We start from the raw sequence: 14,815 nt of genomic DNA, 5'->3' as shown, positions 1-14,815 counted from the left end.
AATGTTTGTGCACAACCAACCCCAACCGCAACTAACTAATTGAATGTACCTTAGACTCAGACAAACAAAGATAAATATTGACAAAATTATCTAATAATGATAAGCAACATGCAACAATAAGTAACTGTACGTGAAAATCCTTAAAGATCGTAAACCCTAAACAATAAATGACAAAAAAAGATATTGCAACCTTAATAGCTAACTAGAGAAGTGAAGGAGAAGAATATTATAACCATGCACTAGGTAGAATGAACAACTTTTATAAAAATCACCGAAAGGGTTGGGGTTCTAGAGAGAGCATGATGATGATTAGGGTTACCATTCTTTTTAGATACAAATGAGAAAAAAAAACTAAATGTGCATTTATATGGGATGAAATTTTGCAAGAAAAAAATTGCAATATAGGTGTGATGCGAATACAAAATTTTGCAATATCATATTTTTGTAAATATTTTGGATTTTTTTAATACTTTATGTAATTTCATAATTACCGGACTTCCATAAATTTTATGATTTTCACAAGTGATCATGCAAAACTCTTGACGAGTTTCATAAATTCTTTAGAATTTTATAATCTTTTTTGAAAATTTGCAACCACAGATGCAAATTTGTTGATGAGTTTTATAGGTGTATTATTTTAGCGTCATGATGTGCAAAAATAAAAAATTTGCATATGCGATGAGTAAAAGTATCAAGAAAAAATTAAGAACCTACGAGATTGTCCATTCGACAGATTTGGTAATTTCCTGGGCATATTTTTAAAACACATCATTTTTATCATTTAGTATGGTCATTTCTTTGTTAATTATATGGGTGTGTTTGGGTTGACCTTGACCCGATCCGTTGATAACCCTACATATATTAAATATATATGCATTAAATATCTACATGAATTGAGCTTAAATTGGGTTAATCATTCTTAACCAAGCTCAATTGCATGTTTGAACTTTGTTCGTTTGTGTATACAAAGTAAGAGCCTTTGTTCAAGCTCAGTTCATTTATTGTTTTTGTATAAGTTAGAGCAAAGCTTAAATGTGTCAAGCCTAAGCTACCTCAACTTGTTGTGCAACCCTATAGACAAGCGTGGTGAAGGCCTACCATGCCACTAGCCCTGTCTAGTTTTTAATAAGGGTGTCTGAAAACCCAACACGTACATATGTATTCAAGGCAAGCTCCTTCAAACAAGTATTTTGCTTGTAACTAAGTGCAACTAGTTTACTAAGGGGGTGTTTGATTGTGAGGACGGTGGATGGGGTTGTCCCCATAATGCATGGGGCTCACATTTCCTCACAAATGCATGATGCACAAATAGTGTATCCCATGGCCTATGTCATTCCATGCCCCCCCCCCCCTATTGCGCTCTCTCCCCTTTTGTACTCCTTTATATCGATGACACTGCACCTTTAAAATTTCCAATAACTCTTCTGCCGACTATGTTCTCTCTCTTTCTCTTGAACCCTAGCTTGATTTTAGGGTTAGCATTTGCTAAATATGATTTTTTTATATGCTTAGATTTTAGGGGGGTTTGCATTTTAATCTTTATTTTTGCAATTGATTGAGTGAATGCATTCAAATTCTGATATATTTTTTGTACAAGTATGCTTAGATTTTAGGGGTTCAATTCATATTTTTGCAATTTCTTGAGTAGATGATGCTAAATCCATTTTTTTTTCTTTTGGTATGCTTAGATTTTAGGAGTCTTTGTATTTTAATTCATATTTTTACAATTTATTGAGTGAATGCATGCAGAATTTAATTTTTTAAGTATGCTTAGATTTTAAGGGTTTTGCATTTTAATCCATATTTTTATAATTTATTAAGTGAATGATGTTAATGCCTAAATTCAATTTTTTTTGTATGCTTAGATTTTAAGGTTTTTTGTATTTTAAACCTTATTTTTGCAATTTATTGAGTGAATGATACTAAATTGTTTTTTTTAAGTATGCTTAAATTTTGTTTTTAATTTTAATTTTTTAATTATTGAATAATGAATGCTAAAACTGAATTTCGTTTTTTTATACTTAGAATCTAATTTTTTGATCAAAATATGCAAAATTTAAACATTTTTGTCTAATTTATCCATAATAATGAATCAAACACAAGACACATGGACAATAATGTTCTAACGTGGTTGATGCAAACACCTGATAAGAATACCATGTGATTGTGCTAAACAGGGTCAAAATAAGACTAGACAGAAGATCGTGTTCTTGTCCAGGGTTGTCTCCAAATCAAATGCCCCCACAGTAATACACTTTTCTGTGAAAGTGACTTGTTTCCTCACCAGAGAACGTGTGATAACCCTTTGATTAAAAAGAAAAAAAGAAAAGGGTTTCCTTCAACGAGGATGCCTCACTGTTTTTTTTTTTTAGGGACGTTTGTTGTTTCACCTCACGTGAGAAAGAGGGTCATTTTCATAAGAGATAGGTCGAAACAAACACCTTTTAATTGAACTTAGTTATTCTTATGTCTTTTGGAGTCTAAGACTGCACATGAGCCCTAACCTTAACTGTAACTCCCAATATGAGGGTACCCAATGGCCCATCAGGTGGCCATCTCAATGCCCACCACCTAAGAGATAATGTTTGCAACCTTAATGGGTTTTAAACCCCTTGGTGAACAACTAAGTTTAGACCTAAGGGGTTTGGCATAGTGGGATAGGGCCTAGGCGGTTTGACGGGTAGCCAAGCCAAGGTTCAAATTTCATGAGTATGGGTGTCACCCTCTTGTGTAAGCCGAAGCTTAGAGACTCTCCGGAGTGGAGGGGTAAGCCCTCAAAGTTTTACATTGAGGGGACAACAACCGTAAGTACGACAGGCTAAGCTAGCACAACTAGGTCTCTCTAAGCCTTCAAAGTTTTACATTGACAGGACGACAGACTAAGCTAGCACAACTAGGTCTCTGCACCCTGGGGCGGTTTCTTCAAATAAAAAAAAAAACTCAAAGTTTCTTTCCTTTTTCACATATCTCTTCAAGATGTGATCAATATGCTTGGCTTAGTTCAGACTAGTTCTTGAATCATGTTTTTTCCTATGCGTATGATGGATTTTTAGAGAGTTGAAAAGTCAGTGGTATACAATGTCTCAGACTTTCAACCCTTAAAAAGTTTATATTTTTTGCCAAACAAATATATGTAAGGGTCAATTTCTACTATTTTGATTATGATGAACACATCCATGAGGCCACAGTCATAGTGACAAACCTTTTTAATTATCGGCAATTTCTCATTTTTCAAAAACTCGTGAGAAATTGAAAAAATTCCATAAATCTCATGTTTTTTTGACAAAATCTTGACAATAAAAAAAACAATATAAAAATTATTTTCTATAAGAAAATATTAATACAAATAAAAATACATGATTTTTTTTGTGATAAATAGCCGTTTAAAACATAAATGTCACGTTTAAATCGCAGTATTTATGTTTTTTCATAAATCTTGCGATATTTTGAAAATCTTGCGAGAAATTACCGTTTTAAACTTTCAGGCAATTTCTCGCGATATTATCACGAGATTTTCGTAAATCTCGCGATATTTGTCACACTGGTCACAGTTGATTTAAACAACATTTTAATATGAGGGATTTATATTTATTATAATTTATTGCACCTATAATCTAATTTGAATCTCACTGTGCAAGCTGTTTTGACACAATCTAACCTCATAGATGTGTTCAGCATGCTCGATTTAATGGGAATTGACTCTTGGATCACATTTTTTTGAAGAAAAAGTATTTTTTTATGAGTAAAAAAAAATCGATGCATTCATAGGTGTTGATTTTGGATCACCAGCAAAACCTTTACACAGGTCAGATTTTGGCTATCTGAAAGCTGATTCTCACTAAACAAAACCTGTAGATCACATTTATGGTGTTAAATGTGAAAAAAATTATAAACTATTGCTCTTCTCCAAACACATGGATCAAACACAAAATCAAAATATACATTACAAAGATCCAAATAACAAAAGTGAAAACTAAAAATAAATAGATCCAAAATGATCCAATGAACCGAGGTCACTGAGCGCAGCTCCTGCATCACGAATCAGACCGTTGACCAACACAAACTATTGCTCTTCTCCAAGAACCCCTAGCAAGTTATCTCTCTCTAGAGCATCTTAATTCATTTTTTAAATGCATTAAAAAAAATTGTCCCTAGGAACAATTTCCTCTCAGAAAAGCATGGGGTCGACTTGCTTTCCTAAGCTGACACAGACAACAGAAAAATTTGCTTTTTTTTTTTTTTGAAAAGGCAAGCTGGGTTTAGGCAGATCCCCACCAGTTACTATTAAACATACCACTGGTGTTTGAACCTGCAACGTCTAACTGCAAGGAGACGTGCACTGACAGTTCTTACCAACGTGGAGCAGAAATTGTTTACGTCGCTCTTTGTATATATGACAGAGAAAGCTGGGGTTAGGCAGACCCCTAACCATACCATTTGGGGTTTGAACTTGCAACGTTCCCAACACAAGCTGACGTCCACTAACAGATCCTGCCAGACAAGCGGAGAAATTGTTCTCCCCAAATAAGTGTACGACAAAAATTTTCCCAACTTTTTAGGATGTCGCTCTTTGTATGTTTTTTCTATACCAGTCATAAATATTCGGGGTGTCAACAGGTCAGGTTTGACCCGACCGATACCAAACAGGGTTTGGTGATAAATAATAAAACCCTATTAGAATCCGGGTCAGACCCGAAGGGACCGATTAATACATGAACTCGGGTATGGTTTATGAAATTTTATACCAGATCCGGGCCTGACCTGAGTTTCCATTAAGATCTATAATTTTTCAATTTTAAAATGATAAAAAATATTATTTTATCGTGTATGTTCCTGGTTCATCTAGTTTTTATAGGATCAAGGTATGGTTTCTCTTATCGTGGGTCCGACTAGACCAGAGTCCTGACCCGGTGCCATCATCTTAAATCTGCTTCTAGTCTGGTTCCACCTGGGTCCCTGACCCGTTGAAACCCCTAATAAATATCACCGATTTTCAATTTTTTTTTTATCATGATAACAATATTTTCAAAGGGCAATATTATACCCAAAGTATATGATTTTTCAAAATATTGCTTGTTTTGAAAATATCACGTTTTTAACCCAATATTAACATGACACAAATATTTTTGTGTCTTGTTTTTTATATTATTTATATTTATATTTTATTTATATGTTATATATATTTTATAGTTCTCGAGAAAACATGCTTTTTCACAATAAACAAAATTAGAGACTCTCTCATTCAATGCAGCAAACATCTGGATTAGGTGGCGTCTCGCAGATCCAACGGTTGACTATTCGTCCACGCTCAACCCCTCTCCACCTTTAGATCCTATTGAGCGTTCGTGGCTCATCATGCTTCCACGTTCACTATTTTATATCCGTCCGATAAATTAGGATCCAACGGCCAGATTCTGTGCTAAGTAACAGTCCCTTTCTTTACTTCCGTTTTTCGGTAGTAATAGCAAGCCCGCCCTCTCAGCGTGACAGAGAGTCATCCCATTTCGCATTAAATAAATCTGAACAGGTTCTTTGTTTAATCCCCAAAATCCAAATAAACAACACTGCGGAGAAACCCCACAATCTCTCTCTCTCTCTCTCTCTCTCTCTCTCTCTCTCTAACCCCAATTTGAAGAGTTCTTTTTAAGTTCCGAAATCCAAATAAACAACGAAGTGCGAAGAAACCTCAAATCTCTCTCTCTCTCTCTCAAGAATGCCAGAAGCAGCCGTTACATCTCTTCCCTCAAGTAGTGAGCGTTCGTCGAGCTCTGCACTTCATCTGGAGATCAAGGAAGGTTCTTTTTCTTCTTCTTCTTCTCTAATTTGGAACTCTGGATTTGTTTTGAGTAAATGAGTGCTTTTTCTTCTGCTCTTCATTTTTTTATATGTTGGGTGGGTTTAGTTTTAGAGAGAGAATGACAGAGATGGAGGGAAAATAATTTGGTGGGCGGTGCAGGACTGGAAAGTGATGACGAGAGCAGGAGAGTCCCCGAGATGGGCAGCGACGTCGCCGGGCCCTCGACTTCCGGCAGGGCCGCGGGATCCGTCGCCGTGAGCCGGCAGGATCAGGTTCATGCTTCGGCGGAGGTGATGCAGCGGAAAAGGGGCCGGAGCTCTGCTGACAAAGAGCACAAGCGTTTGAAGAGGTGGGTCTGCCGGAATCCAGCGGATTTTTGCGGGTTTTCCGGCGGGGTATGGCGGTGTGACAATGGGGCCTTCTTGGTTTTTGATTTTTGTAGGTTGCTGAGGAACAGAGTCTCTGCTCAGCAAGCTAGAGAGAGAAAGAAGGCGTACCTGAACGACCTTGAAAGCAGAGTGAATGATCTTGAGAAGAGGAATTCGGAGCTTGAGGAGAGGCTCTCCACATTGCAGAATGAGAACCAAATGCTTAGACATGTATGTTGGTGACCTTTTTGGAACAATCCATTATTGATCTGCTTTGTGTTAAGTTAATTATTGTGTTGATTAGTTTGTTGATACCATAGTTTCAAGAAGCTTTTAGAGACCCTTCAAAAGCTCTCATTCAAGATGCTCATTTTGGAAGCATGAAAACCGCACGATTCTTTCACACTTTTCAAACTTTATTTGAAACTCGCTTTTCAAATACAAAATGGAATTTTTGTTGATGTTGAAGATGCTTTTTTTCCTTATTAAAAATTTTGGTTTTTAAATTAAATAATGTAAAACCTACTATAGATTGATAATTTAAAACGTCTATAAGTAAAAATAAAGTTCAAGACTTTATTTATAATGAAAGAAAGGATGAATATTGTATATCTTATTCTGCTGATGAAAAATGAAAATGGAATGGTTACATATATATTGTTGAGGGTTGCATATACACGGTTACATGTACACTAGATCGACTATTTTTCTTAATTGCCAGTAACTAATATCCTTGATATCAGTCAATCTTTTGATAACAGCTGATTCTCCTTGATATCAGTTGATCTTGCTTTCCTTTTGATTTTAGTTGATTCTCCTTTATATTAGTTGACCTTGCTTTCCTTGATTTTAGATAACCTAATACAATAAAATGATAAGGATATATACTATAAACACATTAAGTAAATACGGTAAGGAGGTAAATGACATTTCCTTTCTTTTACTCTCCCTTAAGTTGGTGCGTGAGAGTTGAGTACGCCCAACTTGGTCTTGAGAGCTTTTGTAAAGAGATCTTCATATTATGAATGAGTAGGAACAAACTGTGTTTGAATTAACCTGCTTTGAATCTTCTCTCGAACAAGGTGACAATCAATCTTGATATGCTTTGTACGCTCGTGATACACAAGATGGACAACAATATGAAGTGTAGCTTGGTTATCACAATGTAGTGTCATGGGTTGAGAATGATCAATACCAAAATCTAACAACAGATATTTGACCCATATGAGTTCACAACATGCTAGAGCCATGGAGTGATATTTGGCTTCGGTCGACGATCATAACATCATAGATTGCTTTTTTGTTTTCCAGGAAACATGGTTGTCTCCAATCATGACACAATAACCAGATATGGATCTATGGTTCATTGGGCAAGAGGTTCAATCCGAATCATAGTAACCAATGATTTAAATCTTACTGGCAGATGACATAAGAATTCTTTGTCTTGGGAAACTCTTGATATATCAAAGGAACCTCATGGCAGCATCCATATGAGGTTGTTTCGGCTTGCTACTGAATTGACTTAAAATGTTAACAACAAATACTATGTTAGGTCGGGTTATGGTCAGGTATAACAACCAACCCACTAGGCGCCTATATGACCTTGGATCCTCCAAAAAATCTCTTTCTTCATTATTGAGTTTGATATGTGGTTTCATGGAAAATTGACTTAGCTTCATCCCAAGATAACTCATATTCTTTAAAATATCAAGAGCATATTTTCGTTGGAATAAAAAATATTCACTTTTGGATCTTGCTACTTCAATACTGAGGAAATATTTGAATCACCTAAGGTCCTTCAATCGGAATTGTTGATTGATGTAGGACTTAAGTTGTTCTATGTATACAACATCATCTCCTGCAATGATAATGTCATCCACGTAAATTAGAACAAAAATGTGTGCCCCATTAGTTTTTGAAAAAATTGAATAATTGACTTTATATTGGGAGAATCCTTCTTGAAGTAGATGAGTTGACAGCTTGGCAAACCAGTTTTTAGAAGATTGTTTGAGACCGTATAAGGATTTATGCAACTGGCAAACTTTACGCTCTCCCTGAACAAAAAAACCTGGTGGTAATTCTATATATACCTTTTCATTTAGGTCACCGTGAAGAAAAGCATTATTGATGTCTATTTGATATAAATGTCAATTCTTTATTGCTAAGATGGCTATCAAGCATCGTACAGTTACCAACTTGGCAGTGGGAGCGAATGTCTCATTATAATTCAGACCTTAAATCTGAGTGTAGCCCTTTGCCACTAGGTGTGCTTTATACCTCTCGATGAATTCATAAGAGTGATGCTTAATTTTGTACACCCATTTGCAGCCAATAGGGTGTTTGCCCACAGGTAGTTCCATAATCGACCAAGTATAGTTCTCTTTCAACGCCTTAATCTCTGAAGCCATAGCATCACGCCAACATTGAAACTTCATGGCATGAGAAAAGGTTTTAGGTTTTGAGTGTTGGGAGATGGCGCTTAGAGAAAAAATGATGTTTTGAAAAAATGATCATAACATATGACTTGGGGTAACTCATGATCCATGTTGCGAACCTTCTCTCTCCTATCAAGTGATTGTAGTACGAGGGCAACCGTGTAACAATTATAGTCTTTGAGATGCGGTGGTGGTTGGTGGATTCTTTCAAACTTTCGGATATGGACTTGAATGGGTTTAGGAGTACCATGATTAAGAGATTCAGGATTTGGATCATGGATCTCATTTTCTTGAATACCAATGGGTTCTTGGATCTCACATGATTGAGGCTTGAATATGAATATGGGTAGGACTCTCCCTTTCTCTTTATCTGAAATATTATGATCTTGAAACAAAAACATATTTTCATAAAACTTTACATCTCGACTAACAAAGTTTTTTTGTTTTAAGATTATACACACGATAACCTACTTGACCATATGGGTATCCTATGAAAACTCTTTTGCATGCTCGATTATCAAATTTATGAGAATAATGAATGTTGTGAGAATAACACAAACATCCAAAGGCTCGAATATGATCATAAGCGGGGTTCTTACCATGAAGTAACTCATGGGGCGTCTTGCCCATTAAAGCTTTGGAAGGAATGCGATTAATGATATATGCACCCATAAAAATGCATTATCCCAAAACTTAAAGGGTAGAGAGGCATGGAATCTCAAAGCTCTCGCAACATTAAGTCTCTATGCTTGCGTTCAACCACTCCGTTTTGTTGAGGGGTCGCGACGCAGTTATATTGATGTTCAACCATCTTTTCTTTAAGAAAGTTTTGCATATCATTTGAAAAGAATTCAGTACTATTGTCATATCTGAGACTTAAAATCTTGCTATTAAATTGATTTTCAACTAGCAAGAAAATATGTTTAATTTGAACTATAGTTTCTAATTTATGCCGCACGAGATAAACCCATGTAGTTCTAGAGTAGTCATCCACTATGGTTAAGAAGTATTTAGCTCCAGATAACAAAGTGGTTTGATATCCATCCCATATATCACAGTGAAAGGGTTTTGATGAAGAGATAGACCCGCTTGGAAAAAGAAGGCGAGTTTGCTTGGTCATATGACAGATATCACAATGATTGTGAAGAATATAATCATGCAATTTATTACAATTTATAAGAGTTTGTAATCTAGAATTTGAAAGGTGTTCAAGCCTAAAGTGCCAAATATTTGAATCAAAAGTTGAAATACTTAAAGAAAGGTTGTCACCAATCTCAAAAACATAGAGTTCATCATGTCGCTTACCCACCTCAATCTTCTTCGAGAGAGATGGTCCTGAAAAACACAATGATCATCATAAAATAAAATGTCACATTTCAAATCTTGAGTTAACTTACGAAAATGAGATTAAATCTAAATTCTAGAACAAAGAGAATATTTGAAAGAAGAATATTTGACGCCGGTCGAACACTACCTATGTGAGTCATATGTGTAGATGAACTGTTTGGTAATCCAACAGGGAAAAAAATAGTGGGAATTGGAAGTATTAGGCTTGACAAAGAATTTGTAATGTGGTCTGTCGCACCTGTGTCTGTGATCCAATTTTTGGATGATATAAAACCGACAAAAGGAGTATAAAGATTACCTGTTAGATTGACTGCAGGTGCTGGTTTAAAATTACCTAAATTTATCGCAACAACTATTTGATGAAGTTGTTCTTGGGTAAGTCGTTGAGAGGTTGGGACATGATTAAACTTGTTGCTTTCGGAAGACACAAAGTTAGTGCTAGCTTGACTTCATTGACGGGCATTGAAGGATGTACCGTATCGATTTGGGAACTCATGGAGATAAAAACATTTGGCCTTTGCACAGCCGACTTTTCCCAAGTGATCGCATTTTGGACGAATGCGATTCTGCCGATTTCTACTTGAATTCATTTACTCTGAGTATTGGATCCATGAATGGTTGTTGCCACTGGTTGTTGATTAGCTGTGACCTGAAGATCACGCTGCCTTTCTTCCTGCACTAGTAGTGTAAATGCCTTGGATATATTCAGCAATGGTATCATTAGGAGCAGTTGGCTCCTTATCGTATATAACTTTCATTCAAGCCTATTAAGAATTGCATTAGCTTTTTAAGGTCTTGTTGCTCATGAATGACCTTCACCACTCCACATGTACACGGAGGACTGGTCATGTATATGAACAACTCATCCCATAGGCCCTTTATTTTAGTATAGTGGGCTGCCACGGAGGTCTGCATCTACTTGAGATTTATGATTTCTTGTTGGATCTGATATATGCTTGGGGCATTTGATTGAGAAAAACGATCGCAGAGCTCGGCCCATACTTCAACAATAGTTTTAGCGTAGATGACACTTGAGGACAGATCTGGATCCAACAAGTTGAGAAGCCATGGTTAGATCATGTTATTACAGTGTTCTCAGGCTGCAACATATTTGATGGGAGACATCGGCTTTTTGATGAACCCATCTACAAATCCGAACTTGTTTTTTGCAGAGAGTGCAATAGTCATAGCATGATACCGCTTGGAATAGTTGTTACCAGTCAACGGCTGTGATACAAGCGACATGCCAAGGTTGTCGGAGTGATGGAGGAATATTCATTAGATCAGGGCATCACCTGAGTGCTATGGTACCATGAAAGAAAGGATGAATCAAAAATATGAAAAATTATATATCTTATTTTACTGATGAAAAATGAAAATGGAATCGTTACATATACACAATATCAGCTTGGAGATCGACTATTTTCCTTAATTGTCAGTAACTAATATCCTTGATATCAGTCAATCTTTTGATATCAGCTGATTCTCCTTGATATCAGTTGATCTTGTTTTCCTTTTGATATCAGCTGATTTCCCTTGATATCAGTAGACCTTGCTATCCTTAATTTTAGATAACCAAATTCAACAAAATGGTAAGGATGTATGTGGTAAACAGGTAAGTGAGTGATTACGGTAAATGACATTTCCTTTCTTTTACTGCTTGATTTCACTACTGCTTTTTAGTCACTTCCTTTTATGCTTCTTAAGCACTTTAAGCTTTCAAGCATTAAAGAATTATATTTAGCCACTGGCTTCTCACTTGATGCTTCACTCGTCGTATCTCACACTTGATTGTAAGTTATGATTATGGTTTATACTGTTCTGAGAAATTGTTTCTTTTTGTTTGTGGCAGATCTTGAAAAATACAACGGCCAGCAGAAGAGGGGGCAGTGGTGGGGATGGGTCAATGTAAGAGGGTGTTGTTTTGTTTAATGGTGGATGTGTTTATTGTTAATAACATGTTAAACTCATGATTATAGAATATTATGGGAAAGTGATCTGTGTTTATTGCAGGATTAAAATGAGACGGTCGATCCACTTGGTGGTCCTTCGTTAATTTATTGTATATGTTTGTCACCAAGATAGAGCCCAAAACATCTGTACGAAAGAGAGGTCGATCCACTTGGTGGCTTAGTTAGTCTCTGTGACTGTTGCATTTGCTTTTGGTTGTGGGTCACCACCAGCTTTTACATATAAAAATATTCTCTCTTGAGAATCTTTTTCAAGGTGGCTTCACTATCTATTGGACTGAGTTGAGTTTGTAAATGATTTGGTTCTAATTTGTGACATGGAGATCCAAGTTTGGAGTAGCTTATTGATTGGTGACTGAAGTCGTAAACTCTGATGGGGAGTGTCACTACTATTGTAGCTTATGAACTCGAGTCATTCTTGGGTATGACAATAACTTAGGGTGTGCTTGATTGTCTCGGATCTCAGATTCCAGGTGATTTGAGATCATAAGATTTCAGGTTCTAGGATCTGCAATGTTAAGTTTAGAGAGAGAGAGAGAGAGAATCTCCCCTCCCTCATGCAAATGAACCTTGAATATAGGACTTTTGAGGAGTTAACTAAAGTCCCTGATCTAGCATGGGTCCCACCCCAAATCGACTTCCAATCTCAAATCCACCCTTGCGGGGTTTTATAGTAGTGGTGCAAAACTTAGGGATTTGGTTACAAATGTTATCTTTTTTTTTTCTTTAGTAAAGAGGAGTAACTGCCATTTTGATTTAGGCATTACATTACAAGTCAAGTGGTGCACATTCATTATGCCTTCGTTTTGGTGTCTGCGATGCAACACTTCAAGGGTACTAGAGAATAGTTTGTCAATGGTTTCAGCCTTGCGATAAGAGATGTGCACCTCAAATATCAAAGTCTTGACATCCTTCAACTTAAACGCATTAAACCCACACTTAGCCAGGTGTGTGAAACCCCTAAGGGCATCATATGTTGTAGCTTGTGGTAGTAAGTATAGTAGCTAAGCTAAGGATTCTAAGAAATCTTGCTGTCTTAACCGAATTGGCCTAAGTTTACCTTTGGTACCTTTGGCTGCAAAATTGGGGCTCAAGCTGGCCTCAGAATCTCAATAGAGTTGAGATTGTAAACTCATCCTATATCATGCTAATGTTAAGCCACATTTGGAACTTTTGGTGGTGGTTATCCAAAGTCGACATCTATAGATTTGAGTGGAGACCAAGCCATATAAATCAAGTTATGGGCATCCTAACATAATGGAAAAGACACCAACTTTGCCATATGGAACATAGAAAACAATCTTTTAATTATGTAGAGCCACCAATATTCACTCATGTAAACCATTCATCATCATCATCAATTACATGGGGTTTGCTTATGATTTATGTTTCTCCATTCCTTGTTAAAAGATACAGCTTTGATCACTTTACAATCTTTCATATTACTTTTTGTTATTTTTCTTTAAGCCTTCAATGATTTTTTTGTATTTGCGTTAAGTCAGTTTCTTATTAAGATTGAACTGCTTTTGATATATCTATTTTTAATCTTTGTTATTAGCCATGATTTTAACATTTAAACTAATTAGTGTTTTCTTGTTTTTTTTATACTGAGCATCGGAAACTGAACATTTTATTTCTTATATGGAAGCAAATGTAATGCACAAGTTTTTTCATGTATTTCAATTTGGAGATAGCCCAATTCTCACGTCACATGATTCCAAATGTTGCCTTGAAGGCCCTTCATAAAACGAGGCGTCAAGATTGCGATGAAAATCCATTACAGATCATCCGACTTTGTAGCTGTCTGTGGAGATTACCCATATGCATCAAAGGGTTTTTCATGTTTGGATCTGGATTAGATCAAGCTTCCTGATCCAATTTAGTTGTAAATTAAGGTTAAGAAATGAGTCAAGCAGCTCGCCATTTGGCTCAACTCGGCTTAGCTCAGAAGTTGAGCTCAGGGAGCTGAGCTAAGAGCTAGCTTGTTTAGGTAAATAAGCAGAGCACTCTTGACAAGCTCGACTTGTATAAGCCCTTTATATATATTATATATTTATGTATTATGTGTTTTATACATATATTATCTATTATACATATATTATTTAAATATTTTATATATTTTTAAACATTAAAAACACTTAATTTTTATTTTTAAAAAATGAGCCAGCTTGTGATGAGTTCACAAGCCGAGTCCCAACAGGGGGTGTACCATTAACAATCCAAGCTCGGCTTGTTTACCAGACAAATAAGACAAGGGGAGTGTGTGCAAACTATGGTCTAGTCGGTATCGCATAATCAGTTAGTCTATGAATATGTCACAAATCTTATTCCCATATATATATATATATATATATATATATATGATAGGGTGCTTTGGGAGCACCTACTCTCACCTAATAGAAGCATTAGGTTTTCAAATTTCTTGATTTTTTTTATTGATCAGACCCTATAGATATGATCTATTAAGTATTATTTAATAGAAAATCATGTGATTATAACATACATGCATGTTTTTTAAGACCTTAAAAAATCAATGGCTCACAATGTTGTTAAGACAAGGAAGCTATACACGATAATTCAAGTACAGGATTTTGATGATGAACAACTGGAACAAATGAATTTCAGCTAAGGCAATGAAGAAAGATGAAAAGAATTAAAGAATTCATTGAAGAATCTGTGAAGACAAGTGTACAAATGTAAATCTCTTTAAAAGTCTTAGATTCTTGTAAGAGCCCTATTGTAATTATATATCTTACATGCATTTCACTTAAAAGTACTTAAGAAAAACTTTTCTAAAAGAACTTTTGGTGAAAATCGTTTTAGAAAGCTCTTTACCCACATTTTTAGGTTTATCAATCGATCAATAAACTCATCAGTCGACCAATTTTTTGTGTCAGT

General features: G+C 35.9%; 1 protein-coding gene across 2 annotated transcripts; it reads left to right on the top strand.

Moving 5' to 3' along the window:
* Window positions 1–5,568: 5,568 nt before the first annotated feature.
* On the top strand, window positions 5,569–12,278 carry LOC149820453 (transcription factor HY5-like). Of its 2 annotated transcripts, XM_089982529.1 has the most exons (5): window positions 5,569–5,795; window positions 5,957–6,146; window positions 6,240–6,396; window positions 11,800–11,855; window positions 11,961–12,278. In XM_089982529.1, exons 1-5 carry the CDS (start codon window positions 5,714–5,716, stop codon window positions 12,001–12,003), a joined length of 528 nt encoding a protein of 175 aa, XP_089838655.1. In that variant the 5' UTR covers window positions 5,569–5,713; the 3' UTR covers window positions 12,004–12,278. The 2 variants fall into 2 exon arrangements, with proteins under 2 accessions (XP_089838655.1, XP_089838656.1); XM_089982530.1 differs by having other exon boundaries at window positions 11,800–12,003.
* The last annotated feature ends 2,537 nt before the right edge of the window (window positions 12,279–14,815 follow it).

This window comes from Nuphar pumila, chromosome 12 (genome assembly GCF_984573655.1).
Source record: "Nuphar pumila chromosome 12, dmNupPumi1.hap1.1, whole genome shotgun sequence".
Taxonomy (NCBI): domain Eukaryota; kingdom Viridiplantae; phylum Streptophyta; class Magnoliopsida; order Nymphaeales; family Nymphaeaceae; genus Nuphar; species Nuphar pumila.
Note: the sequence above shows the minus strand (reverse complement) of the source record. Positions and strands in the feature narration are given on the sequence as shown.